Source organism: Diplotaxodon limnothrissa, linkage group LG10 (genome assembly GCF_057381915.1).
Source record: "Diplotaxodon limnothrissa isolate DT_005_m linkage group LG10, D_limnothrissa_male_GT1.1, whole genome shotgun sequence".
NCBI lineage: Eukaryota > Metazoa > Chordata > Actinopteri > Cichliformes > Cichlidae > Diplotaxodon > Diplotaxodon limnothrissa.
The window spans coordinates 44668-66814 of record NC_140605.1 but is presented as its reverse complement, the minus strand read 5'-3'; the positions used below and the strand labels follow the sequence as shown (position 1 = coordinate 66814).

General features: G+C 46.9%; 1 protein-coding gene across 1 annotated transcript; it reads right to left on the bottom strand.

Moving 5' to 3' along the window:
- Positions 1–16183: 16183 nt before the first annotated feature.
- LOC146623658 (uncharacterized) lies at positions 16184–21341 on the bottom strand. The gene is made up of 12 exons (XM_085363271.1): positions 21129–21341; positions 20948–20980; positions 20762–20851; positions 20279–20350; positions 20082–20170; positions 19867–19969; positions 19520–19622; positions 19388–19440; positions 19203–19281; positions 16861–17360; positions 16468–16661; positions 16184–16359 (listed from the first exon to the last, which is right to left on the bottom strand). The coding sequence occupies exons 1-12, from the start codon at positions 21339–21341 to the stop codon at positions 16215–16217; spliced, it is 1674 nt and encodes a 557-aa protein (XP_085219397.1). The 3' UTR covers positions 16184–16214.
- Between the last annotated feature and the right edge of the window lie 806 nt (positions 21342–22147).

Sequence of the window (22147 nt, the reverse complement as noted above, 5' to 3'; positions counted from 1 at the left end):
GTCTGTAGGAAGTTCCTGTCAGAAGGAGGTGGCACCGCGAGGGCGTCGAGGGGCGGAAGGCGGTGCCTTAGTGCCTCCCTCCTTCTGACATTGTAAAGGGACCCTATCTTTATTACTTTTTTAATAGTAGGATGTATGTATGTATGTATGTTTGTTTGTTTGTTTGTTTGTTGTTTGTTTGTTTGTTTGTTTGTTTTTTGTCCCACCAGGACATGCACACCTCACAAGTTCCCGGCTCTCTCGACTCGGTTGAAGACGGCTTTCTAGAAGAAGGCGAGGGCAGTGAGGCACAGTCCCCCGTCCCTCGACGCCCCTCGCGATGCCCCTCCTTCTTGGACTAACCCTCTTCAGAGGAGCCGTGAGAGCCAGGAACTTGTGAGTTTTGTATGTCCAGTCAGGCATCATTCATACCTGGTCTGTAGGAAGTTCCTGTCAGAAGGAGGTGGCACCGCGAGGGCGTCGAGGGGCGGAAGGCGGTGCCTTAGTGCCTCCCTCCTTCTGACATTGTAAAGGGACCCTAACTTTATTACTTTTTTAATAGTAGGATGTATGTATGTATGTATGTATGTTTGTTTGTTTGTTTGTTTGTTTGTTTGTTTGTTTGTTTTTTGTCCCACCAGGACATGCACACCTCACAAGTTCCCGGCTCTCTCGACTCGGTTGAAGACGGCTTTCTAGAAGAAGGCGAGGGCAGTGAGGCACAGTCCCCCGTCCCTCGACGCCCCTCGCGATGCCCCTCCTTCTTGGACTAACCCTCTTCAGAGGAGCCGTGAGAGCCAGGAACTTGTGAGTTTTGTATGTCCAGTCAGGCATCATTCATACCTGGTCTGTAGGAAGTTCCTGTCAGAAGGAGGTGGCACCGCGAGGGCGTCGAGGGGCGGAAGGCGGTGCCTTAGTGCCTCCCTCCTTCTGACATTGTAAAGGGACCCTAACTTTATTACTTTTTTAATAGTAGGATGTATGTATGTATGTATGTTTGTTTGTTTGTTTGTTTGTTGTTTGTTTGTTTGTTTGTTTGTTTTTTGTCCCACCAGGACATGCACACCTCACAAGTTCCCGGCTCTCTCGACTCGGTTGAAGACGGCTTTCTAGAAGAAGGCGAGGGCAGTGAGGCACAGTCCCCCGTCCCTCGACGCCCCTCGCGATGCCCCTCCTTCTTGGACTAACCCTCTTCAGAGGAGCCGTGAGAGCCAGGAACTTGTGAGTTTTGTATGTCCAGTCAGGCATCATTCATACCTGGTCTGTAGGAAGTTCCTGTCAGAAGGAGGTGGCACCGCGAGGGCGTCGAGGGGCGGAAGGCGGTGCCTTAGTGCCTCCCTCCTTCTGACATTGTAAAGGGACCCTAACTTTATTAGTTTTTTAATAGTAGGATGTATGTATGTATGTATGTATGTTTGTTTGTTTGTTTGTTTGTTTGTTTGTTTGTTGTTTGTTTGTTTGTTTGTTTGTTTGTTTGTTTTTTGTCCCACCAGGACATGCACACCTCACAAGTTCCCGGCTCTCTCGACTCGGTTGAAGACGGCTTTCTAGAAGAAGGCGAGGGCAGTGAGGCACAGTCCCCCGTCCCTCGATGCCCCTCGCGATGCCCCTCCTTCTTGGACTAACCCTCTTCAGAGGAGCCGTGAGAGCCAGGAACTTGTGAGTTTTGTATGTCCAGTCAGGCATCATTCATACCTGGTCTGTAGGAAGTTCCTGTCAGAAGGAGGTGGCACCGCGAGGGCGTCGAGGGGCGGAAGGCGGTGCCTTAGTGCCTCCCTCCTTCTGACATTGTAAAGCGACCCTAACTTTATTACTTTTTTAATAGTAGGATGTATGTATGTATGTATGTATGTTTGTTTGTTTGTTTGTTTGTTTGTTTGTTTGTTTGTTTGTTTGTTTGTTTGTTTTTTGTCCCACCAGGACATGCACACCTCACAAGTTCCCGGCTCTCTCGACTCGGTTGAAGACGGCTTTCTAGAAGAAGGCGAGGGCAGTGAGGCACAGTCCCCCGTCCCTCGACGCCCCTCGCGATGCCCCTCCTTCTTGGACTAACCCTCTTCAGAGGAGCCGTGAGAGCCAGGAACTTGTGAGTTTTGTATGTCCAGTCAGGCATCATTCATACCTGGTCTGTAGGAAGTTCCTGTCAGAAGGAGGTGGCACCGCGAGGGCGTCGAGGGGCGGAAGGCGGTGCCTTAGTGCCTCCCTCCTTCTGACATTGTAAAGGGACCCTAACTTTATTACTTTTTTAATAGTAGGATGTATGTATGTATGTATGTATGTTTGTTTGTTTGTTTGTTTGTTTGTTTGTTTGTTTTTTGTCCCACCAGGACATGCACACCTCACAAGTTCCCGGCTCTCTCGACTCGGTTGAAGACGGCTTTCTAGAAGAAGGCGAGGGCAGTGAGGCACAGTCCCCCGTCCCTCGACGCCCCTCGCGATGCCCCTCCTTCTTGGACTAACCCTCTTCAGAGGAGCCGTGAGAGCCAGGAACTTGTGAGTTTTGTATGTCCAGTCAGGCATCATTCATACCTAGTCTGTAGGAAGTTCCTGTCAGAAGGAGGTGGCACCGCGAGGGCGTCGAGGGGCGGAAGGCGGTGCCTTAGTGCCTCCCTCCTTCTGACATTGTAAAGGGACCCTATCTTTATTACTTTTTTAATAGTAGGATGTATGTATGTATGTTTGTTTGTTTGTTTGTTTGTTTGTTTGTTTGTTTGTTTTTTGTCCCACCAGGACATGCACACCTCACAAGTTCCCGGCTCTCTCGACTCGGTTGAAGACGGCTTTCTAGAAGAAGGCGAGGGCAGTGAGGCACAGTCCCCCGTCCCTCGACGCCCCTCGCGATGCCCCTCCTTCTTGGACTAACCCTCTTCAGAGGAGCCGTGAGAGCCAGGAACTTGTGAGTTTTGTATGTCCAGTCAGGCATCATTCATACCTGGTCTGTAGGAAGTTCCTGTCAGAAGGAGGTGGCACCGCGAGGGCGTCGAGGGGCGGAAGGCGGTGCCTTAGTGCCTCCCTCCTTCTGACATTGTAAAGGGACCCTAACTTTATTACTTTTTTAATAGTAGGATGTATGTATGTATGTATGTATGTTTGTTTGTTTGTTTGTTTGTTTGTTTGTTTGTTTGTTTTTTGTCCCACCAGGACATGCACACCTCACAAGTTCCCGGCTCTCTCGACTCGGTTGAAGACGGCTTTCTAGAAGAAGGCGAGGGCAGTGAGGCACAGTCCCCCGTCCCTCGACGCCCCTCGCGATGCCCCTCCTTCTTGGACTAACCCTCTTCAGAGGAGCCGTGAGAGCCAGGAACTTGTGAGTTTTGTATGTCCAGTCAGGCATCATTCATACCTAGTCTGTAGGAAGTTCCTGTCAGAAGGAGGTGGCACCGCGAGGGCGTCGAGGGGCGGAAGGCGGTGCCTTAGTGCCTCCCTCCTTCTGACATTGTAAAGGGACCCTAACTTTATTACTTTTTTAATAGTAGGATGTATGTATGTATGTATGTATGTATGTATGTATGTTTGTTTGTTTGTTTGTTTGTTTGTTTGTTTTTTGTCCCACCAGGACATGCACACCTCACAAGTTCCCGGCTCTCTCGACTCGGTTGAAGACGGCTTTCTAGAAGAAGGCGAGGGCAGTGAGGCACAGTCCCCCGTCCCTCGACGCCCCTCGCGATGCCCCTCCTTCTTGGACTAACCCTCTTCAGAGGAGCCGTGAGAGCCAGGAACTTGTGAGTTTTGTATGTCCAGTCAGGCATCATTCATACCTGGTCTGTAGGAAGTTCCTGTCAGAAGGAGGTGGCACCGCGAGGGCGTCGAGGGGCGGAAGGCGGTGCCTTAGTGCCTCCCTCCTTCTGACATTGTAAAGGGACCCTATCTTTATTACTTTTTTAATAGTAGGATGTATGTATGTATGTATGTTTGTTTGTTTGTTTGTTTGTTGTTTGTTTGTTTGTTTGTTTGTTTTTTGTCCCACCAGGACATGCACACCTCACAAGTTCCCGGCTCTCTCGACTCGGTTGAAGACGGCTTTCTAGAAGAAGGCGAGGGCAGTGAGGCACAGTCCCCCGTCCCTCGACGCCCCTCGCGATGCCCCTCCTTCTTGGACTAACCCTCTTCAGAGGAGCCGTGAGAGCCAGGAACTTGTGAGTTTTGTATGTCCAGTCAGGCATCATTCATACCTGGTCTGTAGGAAGTTCCTGTCAGAAGGAGGTGGCACCGCGAGGGCGTCGAGGGGCGGAAGGCGGTGCCTTAGTGCCTCCCTCCTTCTGACATTGTAAAGGGACCCTAACTTTATTACTTTTTTAATAGTAGGATGTATGTATGTATGTATGTATGTTTGTTTGTTTGTTTGTTTGTTTGTTTGTTGTTTGTTTGTTTGTTTGTTTGTTTGTTTTTTGTCCCACCAGGACATGCACACCTCACAAGTTCCCGGCTCTCTCGACTCGGTTGAAGACGGCTTTCTAGAAGAAGGCGAGGGCAGTGAGGCACAGTCCCCCGTCCCTCGACGCCCCTCGCGATGCCCCTCCTTCTTGGACTAACCCTCTTCAGAGGAGCCGTGAGAGCCAGGAACTTGTGAGTTTTGTATGTCCAGTCAGGCATCATTCATACCTGGTCTGTAGGAAGTTCCTGTCAGAAGGAGGTGGCACCGCGAGGGCGTCGAGGGGCGGAAGGCGGTGCCTTAGTGCCTCCCTCCTTCTGACATTGTAAAGGGACCCTAACTTTATTCCTTTTTTAATAGTAGGATGTATGTATGTTTGTTTGTTTGTTTGTTTGTTTGTTTGTTTGTTTTTTGTCCCACCAGGACATGCACACCTCACAAGTTCCCGGCTCTCTCGACTCGGTTGAAGACGGCTTTCTAGAAGAAGGCGAGGGCAGTGAGGCACAGTCCCCCGTCCCTCGACGCCCCTCGCGATGCCCCTCCTTCTTGGACTAACCCTCTTCAGAGGAGCCGTGAGAGCCAGGAACTTGTGAGTTTTGTATGTCCAGTCAGGCATCATTCATACCTGGTCTGTAGGAAGTTCCTGTCAGAAGGAGGTGGCACCGCGAGGGCGTCGAGGGGCGGAAGGCGGTGCCTTAGTGCCTCCCTCCTTCTGACATTGTAAAGGGACCCTAACTTTATTACTTTTTTAATAGTAGGATGTATGTATGTATGTATGTATGTATGTTTGTTTGTTTGTTTGTTTGTTTGTTTGTTTGTTTGTTTGTTTGTTTGTTTTTTGTCCCACCAGGACATGCACACCTCACAAGTTCCCGGCTCTCTCGACTCGGTTGAAGACGGCTTTCTAGAAGAAGGCGAGGGCAGTGAGGCACAGTCCCCCGTCCCTCGACGCCCCTCGCGATGCCCCTCCTTCTTGGACTAACCCTCTTCAGAGGAGCCGTGAGAGCCAGGAACTTGTGAGTTTTGTATGTCCAGTCAGGCATCATTCATACCTGGTCTGTAGGAAGTTCCTGTCAGAAGGAGGTGGCACCGCGAGGGCGTCGAGGGGCGGAAGGCGGTGCCTTAGTGCCTCCCTCCTTCTGACATTGTAAAGGGACCCTATCTTTATTACTTTTTTAATAGTAGGATGTATGTATGTATGTTTGTTTGTTTGTTTGTTTGTTTGTTTGTTTGTTTGTTTGTTTGTTTGTTTTTTGTCCCACCAGGACATGCACACCTCACAAGTTCCCGGCTCTCTCGACTCGGTTGAAGACGGCTTTCTAGAAGAAGGCGAGGGCAGTGAGGCACAGTCCCCCGTCCCTCGACGCCCCTCGCGATGCCCCTCCTTCTTGGACTAACCCTCTTCAGAGGAGCCGTGAGAGCCAGGAACTTGTGAGTTTTGTATGTCCAGTCAGGCATCATTCATACCTGGTCTGTAGGAAGTTCCTGTCAGAAGGAGGTGGCACCGCGAGGGCGTCGAGGGGCGGAAGGCGGTGCCTTAGTGCCTCCCTCCTTCTGACATTGTAAAGGGACCCTAACTTTATTACTTTTTTAATAGTAGGATGTATGTATGTATGTATTTATGTTTGTTTGTTTGTTTGTTTGTTTGTTTGTTGTTTGTTTGTTTGTTTGTTTGTTTGTTTTTTGTCCCACCAGGACATGCACACCTCACAAGTTCCCGGCTCTCTCGACTCGGTTGAAGACGGCTTTCTAGAAGAAGGCGAGGGCAGTGAGGCACAGTCCCCCGTCCCTCGACGCCCCTCGCGATGCCCCTCCTTCTTGGACTAACCCTCTTCAGAGGAGCCGTGAGAGCCAGGAACTTGTGAGTTTTGTATGTCCAGTCAGGCATCATTCATACCTGGTCTGTAGGAAGTTCCTGTCAGAAGGAGGTGGCACCGCGAGGGCGTCGAGGGGCGGAAGGCGGTGCCTTAGTGCCTCCCTCCTTCTGACATTGTAAAGGGACCCTAACTTTATTACTTTTTTAATAGTAGGATGTATGTATGTATGTATGTATGTTTGTTTGTTTGTTTGTTTGTTTGTTTGTTTGTTTGTTTGTTTGTTTTTTGTCCCACCAGGACATGCACACCTCACAAGTTCCCGGCTCTCTCGACTCGGTTGAAGACGGCTTTCTAGAAGAAGGCGAGGGCAGTGAGGCACAGTCCCCCGTCCCTCGACGCCCCTCGCGATGCCCCTCCTTCTTGGACTAACCCTCTTCAGAGGAGCCGTGAGAGCCAGGAACTTGTGAGTTTTGTATGTCCAGTCAGGCATCATTCATACCTGGTCTGTAGGAAGTTCCTGTCAGAAGGAGGTGGCACCGCGAGGGCGTCGAGGGGCGGAAGGCGGTGCCTTAGTGCCTCCCTCCTTCTGACATTGTAAAGGGACCCTAACTTTATTCCTTTTTTAATAGTAGGATGTATGTATGTATGTATGTATGTATGTTTGTTTGTTTGTTTGTTTGTTTGTTTGTTTGTTTGTTTGTTTGTTTTTTGTCCCACCAGGACATGCACACCTCACAAGTTCCCGGCTCTCTCGACTCGGTTGAAGACGGCTTTCTAGAAGAAGGCGAGGGCAGTGAGGCACAGTCCCCCGTCCCTCGACGCCCCTCGCGATGCCCCTCCTTCTTGGACTAACCCTCTTCAGAGGAGCCGTGAGAGCCAGGAACTTGTGAGTTTTGTATGTCCAGTCAGGCATCATTCATACCTGGTCTGTAGGAAGTTCCTGTCAGAAGGAGGTGGCACCGCGAGGGCGTTGAGGGGCGGAAGGCGGTGCCTTAGTGCCTCCCTCCTTCTGACATTGTAAAGGGACCCTATCTTTATTACTTTTTTAATAGTAGGATGTATGTATGTATGTTTGTTTGTTTGTTTGTTTGTTTGTTTGTTTGTTTGTTTTTTGTCCCACCAGGACATGCACACCTCACAAGTTCCCGGCTCTCTCGACTCGGTTGAAGACGGCTTTCTAGAAGAAGGCGAGGGCAGTGAGGCACAGTCCCCCGTCCCTCGACGCCCCTCGCGATGCCCCTCCTTCTTGGACTAACCCTCTTCAGAGGAGCCGTGAGAGCCAGGAACTTGTGAGTTTTGTATGTCCAGTCAGGCATCATTCATACCTGGTCTGTAGGAAGTTCCTGTCAGAAGGAGGTGGCACCGCGAGGGCGTCGAGGGGCGGAAGGCGGTGCCTTAGTGCCTCCCTCCTTCTGACATTGTAAAGGGACCCTAACTTTATTACTTTTTTAATAGTAGGATGTATGTATGTATTTATGTATGTATGTTTGTTTGTTTGTTTGTTTGTTTGTTTGTTTGTTGTTTGTTTGTTTGTTTGTTTGTTTGTTTTTTGTCCCACCAGGACATGCACACCTCACAAGTTCCCGGCTCTCTCGACTCGGTTGAAGACGGCTTTCTAGAAGAAGGCGAGGGCAGTGAGGCACAGTCCCCCGTCCCTCGACGCCCCTCGCGATGCCCCTCCTTCTTGGACTAACCCTCTTCAGAGGAGCCGTGAGAGCCAGGAACTTGTGAGTTTTGTATGTCCAGTCAGGCATCATTCATACCTGGTCTGTAGGAAGTTCCTGTCAGAAGGAGGTGGCACCGCGAGGGCGTCGAGGGGCGGAAGGCGGTGCCTTAGTGCCTCCCTCCTTCTGACATTGTAAAGGGACCCTAACTTTATTACTTTTTTAATAGTAGGATGTATGTATGTATGTATGTATGTTTGTTTGTTTGTTTGTTTGTTTGTTTGTTTGTTTGTTTGTTTGTTTTTTGTCCCACCAGGACATGCACACCTCACAAGTTCCCGGCTCTCTCGACTCGGTTGAAGACGGCTTTCTAGAAGAAGGCGAGGGCAGTGAGGCACAGTCCCCCGTCCCTCGACGCCCCTCGCGATGCCCCTCCTTCTTGGACTAACCCTCTTCAGAGGAGCCGTGAGAGCCAGGAACTTGTGAGTTTTGTATGTCCAGTCAGGCATCATTCATACCTGGTCTGTAGGAAGTTCCTGTCAGAAGGAGGTGGCACCGCGAGGGCGTCGAGGGGCGGAAGGCGGTGCCTTAGTGCCTCCCTCCTTCTGACATTGTAAAGGGACCCTAACTTTATTCCTTTTTTAATAGTAGGATGTATGTATGTTTGTTTGTTTGTTTGTTTGTTTGTTTGTTTGTTTTTTGTCCCACCAGGACATGCACACCTCACAAGTTCCCGGCTCTCTCGACTCGGTTGAAGACGGCTTTCTAGAAGAAGGCGAGGGCAGTGAGGCACAGTCCCCCGTCCCTCGACGCCCCTCGCGATGCCCCTCCTTCTTGGACTAACCCTCTTCAGAGGAGCCGTGAGAGCCAGGAACTTGTGAGTTTTGTATGTCCAGTCAGGCATCATTCATACCTGGTCTGTAGGAAGTTCCTGTCAGAAGGAGGTGGCACCGCGAGGGCGTCGAGGGGCGGAAGGCGGTGCCTTAGTGCCTCCCTCCTTCTGACATTGTAAAGGGACCCTAACTTTATTACTTTTTTAATAGTAGGATGTATGTATGTATGTATGTTTGTTTGTTTGTTTGTTTGTTTGTTTGTTTGTTTGTTTGTTTGTTTGTTTGTTTGTTTTTTGTCCCACCAGGACATGCACACCTCACAAGTTCCCGGCTCTCTCGACTCGGTTGAAGACGGCTTTCTAGAAGAAGGCGAGGGCAGTGAGGCACAGTCCCCCGTCCCTCGACGCCCCTCGCGATGCCCCTCCTTCTTGGACTAACCCTCTTCAGAGGAGCCGTGAGAGCCAGGAACTTGTGAGTTTTGTATGTCCAGTCAGGCATCATTCATACCTGGTCTGTAGGAAGTTCCTGTCAGAAGGAGGTGGCACCGCGAGGGCGTCGAGGGGCGGAAGGCGGTGCCTTAGTGCCTCCCTCCTTCTGACATTGTAAAGGGACCCTATCTTTATTACTTTTTTAATAGTAGGATGTATGTATGTATGTATGTATGTATGTTTGTTTGTTTGTTTGTTTGTTTGTTTGTTTGTTGTTTGTTTGTTTGTTTGTTTGTTTGTTTTTTGTCCCACCAGGACATGCACACCTCACAAGTTCCCGGCTCTCTCGACTCGGTTGAAGACGGCTTTCTAGAAGAAGGCGAGGGCAGTGAGGCACAGTCCCCCGTCCCTCGACGCCCCTCGCGATGCCCCTCCTTCTTGGACTAACCCTCTTCAGAGGAGCCGTGAGAGCCAGGAACTTGTGAGTTTTGTATGTCCAGTCAGGCATCATTCATACCTGGTCTGTAGGAAGTTCCTGTCAGAAGGAGGTGGCACCGCGAGGGCGTCGAGGGGCGGAAGGCGGTGCCTTAGTGCCTCCCTCCTTCTGACATTGTAAAGGGACCCTAACTTTATTACTTTTTTAATAGTAGGATGTATGTATGTATGTATGTATGTTTGTTTGTTTGTTTGTTTGTTTGTTTGTTTGTTTGTTTGTTTGTTTTTTGTCCCACCAGGACATGCACACCTCACAAGTTCCCGGCTCTCTCGACTCGGTTGAAGACGGCTTTCTAGAAGAAGGCGAGGGCAGTGAGGCACAGTCCCCCGTCCCTCGACGCCCCTCGCGATGCCCCTCCTTCTTGGACTAACCCTCTTCAGAGGAGCCGTGAGAGCCAGGAACTTGTGAGTTTTGTATGTCCAGTCAGGCATCATTCATACCTGGTCTGTAGGAAGTTCCTGTCAGAAGGAGGTGGCACCGCGAGGGCGTCGAGGGGCGGAAGGCGGTGCCTTAGTGCCTCCCTCCTTCTGACATTGTAAAGGGACCCTAACTTTATTACTTTTTTAATAGTAGGATGTATGTATGTTTGTTTGTTTGTTTGTTTGTTTGTTTGTTTGTTTTTTGTCCCACCAGGACATGCACACCTCACAAGTTCCCGGCTCTCTCGACTCGGTTGAAGACGGCTTTCTAGAAGAAGGCGAGGGCAGTGAGGCACAGTCCCCCGTCCCTCGACGCCCCTCGCGATGCCCCTCCTTCTTGGACTAACCCTCTTCAGAGGAGCCGTGAGAGCCAGGAACTTGTGAGTTTTGTATGTCCAGTCAGGCATCATTCATACCTGGTCTGTAGGAAGTTCCTGTCAGAAGGAGGTGGCACCGCGAGGGCGTCGAGGGGCGGAAGGCGGTGCCTTAGTGCCTCCCTCCTTCTGACATTGTAAAGGGACCCTAACTTTATTACTTTTTTAATAGTAGGATGTATGTATGTATGTTTGTTTGTTTGTTTGTTTGTTTGTTTGTTGTTTGTTTGTTTGTTTGTTTGTTTTTTGTCCCACCAGGACATGCACACCTCACAAGTTCCCGGCTCTCTCGACTCGGTTGAAGACGGCTTTCTAGAAGAAGGCGAGGGCAGTGAGGCACAGTCCCCCGTCCCTCGACGCCCCTCGCGATGCCCCTCCTTCTTGGACTAACCCTCTTCAGAGGAGCCGTGAGAGCCAGGAACTTGTGAGTTTTGTATGTCCAGTCAGGCATCATTCATACCTGGTCTGTAGGAAGTTCCTGTCAGAAGGAGGTGGCACCGCGAGGGCGTCGAGGGGCGGAAGGCGGTGCCTTAGTGCCTCCCTCCTTCTGACATTGTAAAGGGACCCTATCTTTATTACTTTTTTAATAGTAGGATGTATGTATGTATGTATGTATGTTTGTTTGTTTGTTTGTTTGTTTGTTTGTTTGTTTGTTTGTTTTTTGTCCCACCAGGACATGCACACCTCACAAGTTCCCGGCTCTCTCGACTCGGTTGAAGACGGCTTTCTAGAAGAAGGCGAGGGCAGTGAGGCACAGTCCCCCGTCCCTCGACGCCCCTCGCGATGCCCCTCCTTCTTGGACTAACCCTCTTCAGAGGAGCCGTGAGAGCCAGGAACTTGTGAGTTTTGTATGTCCAGTCAGGCATCATTCATACCTGGTCTGTAGGAAGTTCCTGTCAGAAGGAGGTGGCACCGCGAGGGCGTCGAGGGGCGGAAGGCGGTGCCTTAGTGCCTCCCTCCTTCTGACATTGTAAAGGGACCCTATCTTTATTACTTTTTTAATAGTAGGATGTATGTATGTATGTATGTATGTATGTTTGTTTGTTTGTTTGTTTGTTTGTTTGTTTGTTTGTTTTTTGTCCCACCAGGACATGCACACCTCACAAGTTCCCGGCTCTCTCGACTCGGTTGAAGACGGCTTTCTAGAAGAAGGCGAGGGCAGTGAGGCACAGTCCCCCGTCCCTCGACGCCCCTCGCGATGCCCCTCCTTCTTGGACTAACCCTCTTCAGAGGAGCCGTGAGAGCCAGGAACTTGTGAGTTTTGTATGTCCAGTCAGGCATCATTCATACCTGGTCTGTAGGAAGTTCCTGTCAGAAGGAGGTGGCACCGCGAGGGCGTCGAGGGGCGGAAGGCGGTGCCTTAGTGCCTCCCTCCTTCTGACATTGTAAAGGGACCCTAACTTTATTCCTTTTTTAATAGTAGGATGTATGTATGTATGTATGTATGTATGTTTGTTTGTTTGTTTGTTTGTTTGTTTGTTTTTTGTCCCACCAGGACATGCACACCTCACAAGTTCCCGGCTCTCTCGACTCGGTTGAAGACGGCTTTCTAGAAGAAGGCGAGGGCAGTGAGGCACAGTCCCCCGTCCCTCGACGCCCCTCGCGATGCCTCTCCTTCTTGGACTAACCCTCTTCAGAGGAGCCGTGAGAGCCAGGAACTTGTGAGTTTTGTATGTCCAGTCAGGCATCATTCATACCTGGTCTGTAGGAAGTTCCTGTCAGAAGGAGGTGGCACCGCGAGGGCGTCGAGGGGCGGAAGGCGGTGCCTTAGTGCCTCCCTCCTTCTGACATTGTAAAGGGACCCTAACTTTATTACTTTTTTAATAGTAGGATGTATGTATGTATGTATGTATGTATGTTTGTTTGTTTGTTTGTTTGTTTGTTTGTTGTTTGTTTGTTTGTTTGTTTGTTTGTTTTTTGTCCCACCAGGACATGCACACCTCACAAGTTCCCGGCTCTCTCGACTCGGTTGAAGACGGCTTTCTAGAAGAAGGCGAGGGCAGTGAGGCACAGTCCCCCGTCCCTCGACGCCCCTCGCGATGCCCCTCCTTCTTGGACTAACCCTCTTCAGAGGAGCCGTGAGAGCCAGGAACTTGTGAGTTTTGTATGTCCAGTCAGGCATCATTCATACCTGGTCTGTAGGAAGTTCCTGTCAGAAGGAGGTGGCACCGCGAGGGCGTCGAGGGGCGGAAGGCGGTGCCTTAGTGCCTCCCTCCTTCTGACATTGTAAAGGGACCCTAACTTTATTACTTTTTTAATAGTAGGATGTATGTATGTATGTATGTATGTTTGTTTGTTTGTTTGTTTGTTTGTTTGTTTTTTGTCCCACCAGGACATGCACACCTCACAAGTTCCCGGCTCTCTCGACTCGGTTGAAGACGGCTTTCTAGAAGAAGGCGAGGGCAGTGAGGCACAGTCCCCCGTCCCTCGACGCCCCTCGCGATGCCCCTCCTTCTTGGACTAACCCTCTTCAGAGGAGCCGTGAGAGCCAGGAACTTGTGAGTTTTGTATGTCCAGTCAGGCATCATTCATACCTGGTCTGTAGGAAGTTCCTGTCAGAAGGAGGTGGCACCGCGAGGGCGTCGAGGGGCGGAAGGCGGTGCCTTAGTGCCTCCCTCCTTCTGACATTGTAAAGGGACCCTAACTTTATTCCTTTTTTAATAGTAGGATGTATGTATGTTTGTTTGTTTGTTTGTTTGTTTGTTTGTTTGTTTTTTGTCCCACCAGGACATGCACACCTCACAAGTTCCCGGCTCTCTCGACTCGGTTGAAGACGGCTTTCTAGAAGAAGGCGAGGGCAGTGAGGCACAGTCCCCCGTCCCTCGACGCCCCTCGCGATGCCCCTCCTTCTTGGACTAACCCTCTTCAGAGGAGCCGTGAGAGCCAGGAACTTGTGAGTTTTGTATGTCCAGTCAGGCATCATTCATACCTGGTCTGTAGGAAGTTCCTGTCAGAAGGAGGTGGCACCGCGAGGGCGTCGAGGGGCGGAAGGCGGTGCCTTAGTGCCTCCCTCCTTCTGACATTGTAAAGGGACCCTAACTTTATTACTTTTTTAATAGTAGGATGTATGTATTAAGCAGCAGGTTGTTTGTGTCGCACCACTCAGCCAGACGATCCACCTCCTCCCTGTAGGCGGCCTCATCGTTGTCACTGATGAGGCCAATCACCGTGGTGTCATCTGCAAACTTAATGATGGTGTTGGAACCATCAGCAGGTCTGCAGTCGTGGGTGAAGAGGGAGTAGAGGAAAGGGCTCATCACACAGCCTTGTGGTACACCGGTGTTCATTGTGATGGTAGATGAGCAGTGGTTATCCAGCCGGACATGTTGGGGGCGGTTGGTCAGGAAGTCCAGTAACCATTTGCAGATGAGGGAACTGATGCCCAGGTCTGTCAGTTTCCTGATGAGTTGTGAGGGGTGGATTGTATTGAATGCTGAACTGAAGTCTATAAACAGCATTCTGGCGTAGGTGTTGTTGTTGTCCAGGTGTGAGAGGACAGAGTGCAGTGCGATGGAGACTGCATCCTCTGTGCTCCTGTTCTGGCGGTATGCGAATTGGTGGGGGTCCAGGGTGGGGGGGAGACAGGATTTGAAGTGTGCTAGGACCAGCTGCTCAAAGCACTTAGTGATGATGGGGGTGAGTGCTACTGGGCGGTAGTCATTGAGGCAAGATGGGTTGGAGTTTTTGGGTATCGGGACGATGGAGGTGGATTTGAAGCAGGCCGGTACCACAGCGTGGGCCAAGGACAGGTTGAATATGTCTGTGAGCACTCCTGCAAGCTCCCCAGAACACGCTCTGAGAACACGCTCGGGGATGCCATCAGGACCTGCAGCCTTGTGGACATTGATCCTGCTCAGCACCGCTCCTACATTGGTGGGGGAGAGAGTCAGAGGTTGGTGGTCTGGCGTCACGTCTGCTTTGGTTGTGGTTGTGGGGTTCCCTCGCTCAAAGCGAGCATAAAAGTTGTTGAGCTTGTTGAGGAAGGAGACATCAGAGGATGCGGGGGAGGGTTTGGTGGTCCTGTAGTCTGTGATGATCTGGAGTCTTTGCCACATGCGTCGGGGGTTGGAGTTGGAGAAGTGTTCTTCTACCTTCTTTTTGTAATGGTGTTTGGCTTTTTTGATGCCCTTCTTTAGATTAGCCCTGGCTGTACTGTAGGCATGTGCATCTCCTGACCTAAAGGCAGTGTTGCGGGCCTTCAGGAGGAGACGAACATCCCGGTTCATCCAAGGCTTCTGGTTGGGGTACATGGTGATCCGTTTCTGGGTGGTGACACTGTCTGTGGTTTCGGAGATGTAATCCAATACAGATGAGGCGTACTGGTCCAGGTCTGTGTGGGTGAACATATTCCAGTCTGTGTTTTTAAATCTGTCCTGGAGCACTGCGTCTGTCCCCTCTGGCCACACTTTAATTGTCCTCACAGCAGGTTTCACACGTTGGATGAGTGGTGAATACCGTGGTGTGAGGAATGGGGAGAGATGGTCTGATTGTCCAATGTGGGGGAGGGGTGTGGCTTTGTAGGCTCCAGCCAGGTTGGAATACACATGGTCTAAAGTCTTGTCTCCTCTGGTGTGGCAGGAGACATGTTGGTGGAATCTGGGGAGGACTGTCTTTAAGTTGGTGTGGTTGAAGTCGCCAGCAACAATAAAAGCAGCCTCGGGGTGTTTATTCTGGTGTTTGTTAATGGCTGCAGAAAGTTCTTTCATGGTGTTTGTTAATGGCTGCAGAAAGTTCTTTCATGGTGTTTGTTAATGGCTGCAGAAAGTTCTTTCATGGCCAACCTAGCATTAGCGTTGGGGGGGATATACACGGCAGTGAGTATGATAGAAGTGAGTTCTCTGGGGAGGTAATAAGGTCTGCATTTGACCATTAAAAACTCCGCATTAGGTGAGCAGTGACTCTCAGTAGTAGTGGAGTTCATGCACCAAGCATTGTTAATATAAATGCACAAACCTCCACCTCTGGTCTTGCCGGAGTCATCTGCTAGCCTGTCGGCTCGGTGTGTGTGGCGTCCTGCTAACTCGATAGCATTGTCCGGGCAGCTGTTGTTCAACCATGTTTCGGTGAAAAAACATGACATTTGAGTCCATAATCCGTCTGTTGTTAGTGATGGAGAGCCGTATCTCATCCATTTTGTTTGCCAGAGAACGGACATTGGCGAGGAAAATTCTGGGTAAAGGCAGCCGGTGTGGTGTTAGCTTTAGCTTAGCCCGTAGCCCGTAGCCCTCCGCGCCTACCTCGCCTTTGTTTACGATCCCGGCGCCGTCTGCGTGCACTTCCGCCTGGCCAGGGAGAGTGGGCAGCCTCCGGTGTTCTGGAGATCTCTGGGATGAGTCGGAGATCGGCGATAAAACTGTTGGAGTTATGAGTCCATGGAGTTATGGACTATAATAGTCCAAAAGTCCAAATCTTTAATAGAAAAGACAGGCAGAACTCAAACAAACAATAATCCAAACGAGGAGCTTATATACACACTGGAAAGTAAATAATTATAAGTTATTAAATCAGACTAATTAAATACAGTAAAACTAATAAGGGAAGACGAACACACGGGAAATAAAAATGACAACAGTGTAAACATACCAAAACTCAAAATAAAACAGGAAAGCTACTACAAACCAAGTGTGACACAAATACATTCATATTGAAACATATGTGATAATTTTCTTTCTTTGTAGAATTTTTAAGATATGTGTTAGAACAGTCATTATCCTGTTTGGATTAGGAACCAATCATTTTTGCCAAATAGTTAACACAAACTTAGAACAACAATGAACAATTTTCAAGATTCTGATTTACAGAACAAACAAAAGTCACAAAAGGTTTCATTATTTAAGAGACAAGATCAAGTTTTTCACACAGGAATGAAATGACAGAATCCAGTGCAGCGGGGCCAAAGGTGTGTGTCAGCAAACTGAAGGTTGAGGAATCAGTCAGCTCATGTTTAAGGTTGTGTTGGATTTTGAGAAGAGTCTGTCTGTTATTAGAAAGTAAGATTAACAATGTTACACCAATAACCCAAATACGGGGAAATGACAAATAATACCAAAAAAGATACAACTTTCATATTGTTTTACTAACTTACTTTGTCATATCAGCACTTGAATGGTCGATGCCTTTACAGACCATGTCTGTTGTGACATCACAGGCCAATCTTCCGGCAAACCCGAGGGCTAGCTCCCCAGCCTCCTCTTCACTCAGAACACTAAACACTGTTACTTTAGTTTTGGCCTTCTTAGGCCTGTCAAGAATCATTGCGGGCAGTTTGGCTTTACGGCCCTAAAAAAGAAAAAGTGCAAACACCAAAAGAGCAGAGAGAGACACACACACACGCACAAAGTTAAATGCTTTTGTTTACATGGTGTAATTGTGTATATGTTGCAGCAAATGCACAATTTCCAGCCACATTGTCACTTCATTGATACGAGTAACCCGGATTTATTTCAGGTGACATCAAAGTCACGAAATGTATACCTACCCCAATCAAACCTCTGAAAACATGAACTGACATGTTCTCTGCGTTGATTCTGCGCTTGATCTCGTCTTCTGTTATTGTGTAGGTTTTCTTTTTTGAGCTTGGTACAGATAAGCGACCATGCACTCTGTAAACTGTACTAGTTCCTTCTGAATCAGTTTGGAATTCTGTATCTGCATCGATCCTGTCAACATCAGCAGCAGCAGCAGCATTATCTGTACTCAGACTTGTGCCGTATACTTCTGCTTCTTTTTCTTTGTCTTCAGTCTGTGTACCTTCATCTCTTTCAGTCTGTGTACCTTCATCTCTGACTGTCAGTCTTCCTATCTCACTGTTACTTGTCGGTTTGCTGCAGATGTCCTCTCCCTTAGGAACTTTTCCTTTGTCATTCGCTGCCTGATGCTTTCCCTGATGACATTCTTCACTGGCTACTTCTATTGCTCCTCCTGTATAGCCACCTACTATGCTGCACAACTCCTTTCCCTCTGCTGTGCTGCACTGTGCTGTTACATAAAGAAGAATGATATAAACAGCACTATATCAATTTAATTGTGAAGAGAAATCCCCACAATACGACACAGTTATGTCTAAAATAGTTTTGTGTAAAAACTGGATCTTGAAACGTCCACTTTAATTACACAGTCCTGGTGTGCAAAGGCAAAATTACGAAAAAAATTTTCACTTTAAACATTTTTGGACATTGTTTAGTTACAGTTGTGGTCAAAAGTTTACATACACTTGTAAAGAATAGAATATAATGGCTCTACCGAGTGTCCCGTTATTTCTAAAACTCTGATTTTTCTCTGATAGAGTGATTGGAACAGATACTTCTTTGTCACAAAAAACATTCATGAAGTTTGGTTCTTTAATGACTTTATTATGGGTTAACATAAAAAAGTGATCACATTTGCTGGGTCAAAAATATACATACAGCAACATGAATTAGCAATTTTGGTGACTTAGAAAGTTGTCAGTGAACTGAGCTTCATAGCATGGCCTCTTAACTTCTTGCGAGTGATTATGAGTGACTACAGTTGGTGACTTCTCTTAGGCCAATTAAATAGGGCTCATTGGATACAAACGCCCACAAACGCTACAATGGGAAAGTCAAAGTAGCTCAGCATGGATCTGAAAAAGAGAATTTTTGACTTGAACAAGTCAGGAAAGTCACTTGGGGCCATTTCAAAGCAGCTGCATGTCCCAAGAGCAACAGTGCAAACAATCGTTTGTAAGTATAACGTGCATGGCACTGTTTCATCACTGCCAAGATCAGGAAGAAAACGCAAGCTGCTGCTGAGAGAAAATTGGTCAGGAGGGTGAAGAGTCAACCAAGAATCACCAAAAAGCAGATGTGCCAAGAATTAGAAGCTGCTGAAACACAGGTGTCATTGTCCACAGTCAAACGTGTTTTGCATCTCCATGGACTGAGAGGCTGCTGTGCAAGAAGGAAGCCCTTGCTCCAAAAGCGGCACCTTAAGGCTCAACTGAAGTTTGCTGCTGATCACATGGACAAAGATAAGACCTTCTGGAGGAAAGTTCTGTGGTCAGACAAAACAAAAATCGAGCTTTTTGGCCACAATGCCCAGCAATATGTTTGGAGGAGAAAAGGTGAGGCCTTCAACCCCAAGAACACCATGCCTACAATCAAGCATGGTGGTGGGAATATTATGCTGTGGGGCTGTTTTGCTGCCAATGGAACTGGTGATTTACAGAGAGTAAATGGGATAATGAAGAAGGAGGATTACCTTCACATTCTTCAACATAACCTAAAATCATCAGCACGAAGGTTGGGTCTTGGGCGCAGTTGGGTGTTCCAACAGGACAATGACCCCAAACACACATCAAAAGTGGTAAAGGAATGGCTAAGTCAGGCTAGAATAAGGGTTTTAGAATGGCCTTCCCAAAGTCCTGACTTAAACCCCATTGAAAACATGTGGACAATGCTGAAGAAACAAGTCCATGTCAGAAAGCCATCAAATTTGACTGAACTGCACCAATTCTGTCAAGAGGAGTGGTCAAAGATTCAACCAGAAGCTTGTGGATGGCTACCAAAAGCGCCTAATTGAAGTGAAAATGGCTAAGGGACATGTAACCAAATATTAGCACTGCTGTATGTATATTTTTGACCCAGCAGATGTGATCACTTTTTTCTGTTAACCCATAATAAAGTCATTAAAGAACCAAACTTCATGAATGTTTTTTGTGACAAAGAAGTATCTGTTCCAATCACTCTATCAGAGAAAAATCAGAGTTTTAGAAATAACGGGACACTCGGTAGAGCCATTATATTCTATTCTTTACAAGTGTATGTAAACTTTTGACCACAACTGTATATTGTGACTTACTCTCACAGAAGATACAGATGCCACAAACAGACTTTGAACAACGCATGTGCTTGTATGCACCACATTTCTGGCACTGCACCTGTGAATTAAAAAAAAAAAAGAAGAAGAAATAAACAAACAAAAAACAAATGAACAAAGTCCATTATATAAACAATCTATATGGCTAAGGACATGTCATAGTGTACCCGGTCTTTGGCTGCAATCACACACCAGCACTGACTGCACTTCCTAGTTCGTTCTGCAAAATATAATTTGTTTAAGTACAAGTTACATTTTCCAATGTTAGAGAAAAAGAAGGCGGCTAATTTTATCTTTACCTATTGAGGAAAATAAGTAGTGGCAAAGTCGGGACCTGAGCTTTGTGATTTCAGTGTTGTACTCCTCCACTTGTGTTTTACCGTCAATGAGAGATTGGGGAAACTAATAATTGACGAAGAAGAAAAAAAAAAAGAACAAAAAGAATTAGATTAACAAAGAAATGGGGTTTTTTTTACACCCCCCGAGAAAAAAAAAATAGAGCAACCAAAGCCAAAGCATTACTGCTGAAATGGTTCAATCTACAACAAAAATTGAGATTTTACCATCCTGCCTCTAAGGCTTTAAAAACTGAATAGACAAAAATGTAAACATTACTTATATAGGTTAAAGCTATAGTTTTCAGTACCATTATGACATGCACTCCACATGAGTTCCCATCCTGTTGATGTGGGTGGCTCACATGTGACAAAGTCCACTCTCCAGTGCAGCCTCTTGCTGAAGCAAATGAGCTGAGAGATGGCAGTTATTACAAATAAAAAGCATATAGAGAAATCAATAACCACGTTCGGTAATGATTTCAATTAAATTAAATATGTTATGTTAAATATGTTAATTAATTACCTCCAGTTTTTCAACACCGCACTTTTTCTGACCTCCGACTCGCCAAATGAATTCATATAGGCTATGGTCCTCTTGGGTATGTCACAAAACTGTTTTGTAAAAAGATGGATATGGTAGGCTTGGGCCTTGAGCTTTCCTAATGAGGGACACTGAAAAGTATCATGCACTAGAGAGAGTGCAAAATCTGTGCAACTTACAAACAAGGTCCAGTGGCTGCCGTTTTCCAGACAGGCTCCAATCAATTTCTCATACATCTGAAAGATGTTTTTCTGGAAATAAAAAGAATGTGACAAGTATGTTTTTCTGTCAAGAATGACACTGCAAAACTGCGAAAGCTTGTCAGGTGAGACTTGTAATTAATTCTGCAGATACACAAACATATAGAAAGTGTCATTTTTTGTTTACATTAATTAAGTTCTATAGTGTGTACGAAACAAATCAAGACCACAGACTCAACACGCACCACTCAATTTTTGGTTTTCTTTATCAGTTGGCCAAGACAGAAATGTTTTAATCTGTGTGCATTGCTTTTGAGCAAGTCTTTACACAGAAAAGGTTTCAGAAAGGTATTTTTCAGGTTCTTCTGACAAGGCTTCAATTTTGGAAAATGCTGTTTGTTTATAGTGGCAACTTATAAACCCTTTGTGATAAGAACATAGTTACCACAGTCCAAGTCATACCTTCAAAAAGTATGCACTTTGTGCTCTTGTGGACCCATCCAAAATTTTTCCAGTGATTTGGCTTGGTATTGGATAAATGTGAGGGAAATTCTATAAAAATAACATAAATACACTTATGTTTTCAAATACATTACAAAAAACATAAACATGCTATGTCATTATGATCAAACAAGCTTTTCAACATACCTCACACTGCAAATAGATTAGGCCATCTATTACCTTATAAAACAAATAAATAAATACATATAAATAAAAACAGAACTAAGGAATACGATTCATTAAGTAAATTGTACAATAAAGTGTATTTAAAGCAGAATTTAACATTAGTTTTATGACAACATAAAAGGATTTTTATGTCAAGAGGTACCTCATCTGAAATGTTTGTCTGGTCAAACAGGGATTTCAAACTTGAAATACCAATAGAGTTTGGTCCAGCTACTCCCACAAGGTAATCTGTGAGAAAGCATATGCTGTAGTCAACAGATATCATTTTCTTTTTGCATGCTGCAACCATCATCCATTTCAGTCTTCTAGGAGCTTTGTCTGGTTGTAGTTCTTTTTTCTCCTCCTCTCCCCTCATCTATGAATTAAATTGTTTTCTGACCTTCCTTCCCAATGGGATGTTTAAGCAATATATGTATGGTCAGAAGGGGGTGAAATTTTCATTGCAGTTGTACGTGTAACATTGCATGTGATAATAAAAGGCTTGATTGGTTGATTATTCAACATGAGTTGACATTTACCTGACATTGTGAAGGAGTCACAGTTTCTGTAAGGGTGTAAGAACATAACATGTGGATTTGTTACACTTCTTTTTCACAAGTTAATAACAATCAATAATTTTCATTCCATTATTAACAAGCTATCACACGATGTCCCAGGGACAACATCTACACGATGTCCCAGGGACAACATCTACACGATGTCCCTGGGACAACATCTACACGATGTCCCTGGGACAACATTTACACTTTGTCCCTGGGACAACATTTACACGATGTCCCAGGGACAACATCTACACGATGTCCCAGGGACAACATTTACGCGATGTCCCAGGGACAACATTTACGCGATGTCCCTGGACAAATTTGTAAATTTCTGGATTACTGTTAATCTCCATAGAATCAAGAACTCATGTCAAGTTTCACAGCTATGGACCAGTTAATTATGTTTCCAGGTGATAGTTTGATTCATAGATTCAGCACACAACCATAAGTCTAGGCCTTTTAGTCCAGATTCTCTTCACTTATGTTTGTAAAATGATCAGGGAAGCTAGTGCAATTTTGCCTGACCCAACCCCCGGGCCACGAAACACCCAAAAAGTTGGGGAACGCTGGTCTAGAGAACACTGGTTAGCTAATGCTGTCGTCAAGTAGCCTATCGCTA

Excerpts from the sequence above, each read along its gene's own strand:
- LOC146623658 (XM_085363271.1), bottom strand. The coding sequence starts at position 21,341 with ATGAGGGGAGAGGAGGAGAAAAAAGAACTACAACCAGACAAAGCTCCT. Across the intron at positions 20,981-21,128 it reads AGACAAACATTTCAGATGAG|GTAATAGATGGCCTAATCTA; the intron begins GTACCTCTTGAC and ends TTGTTTTATAAG. Across the intron at positions 16,360-16,467 it reads TCAAGTGCTGATATGACAAA|ACAGACTCTTCTCAAAATCC; the intron begins GTAAGTTAGTAA and ends TTCTAATAACAG.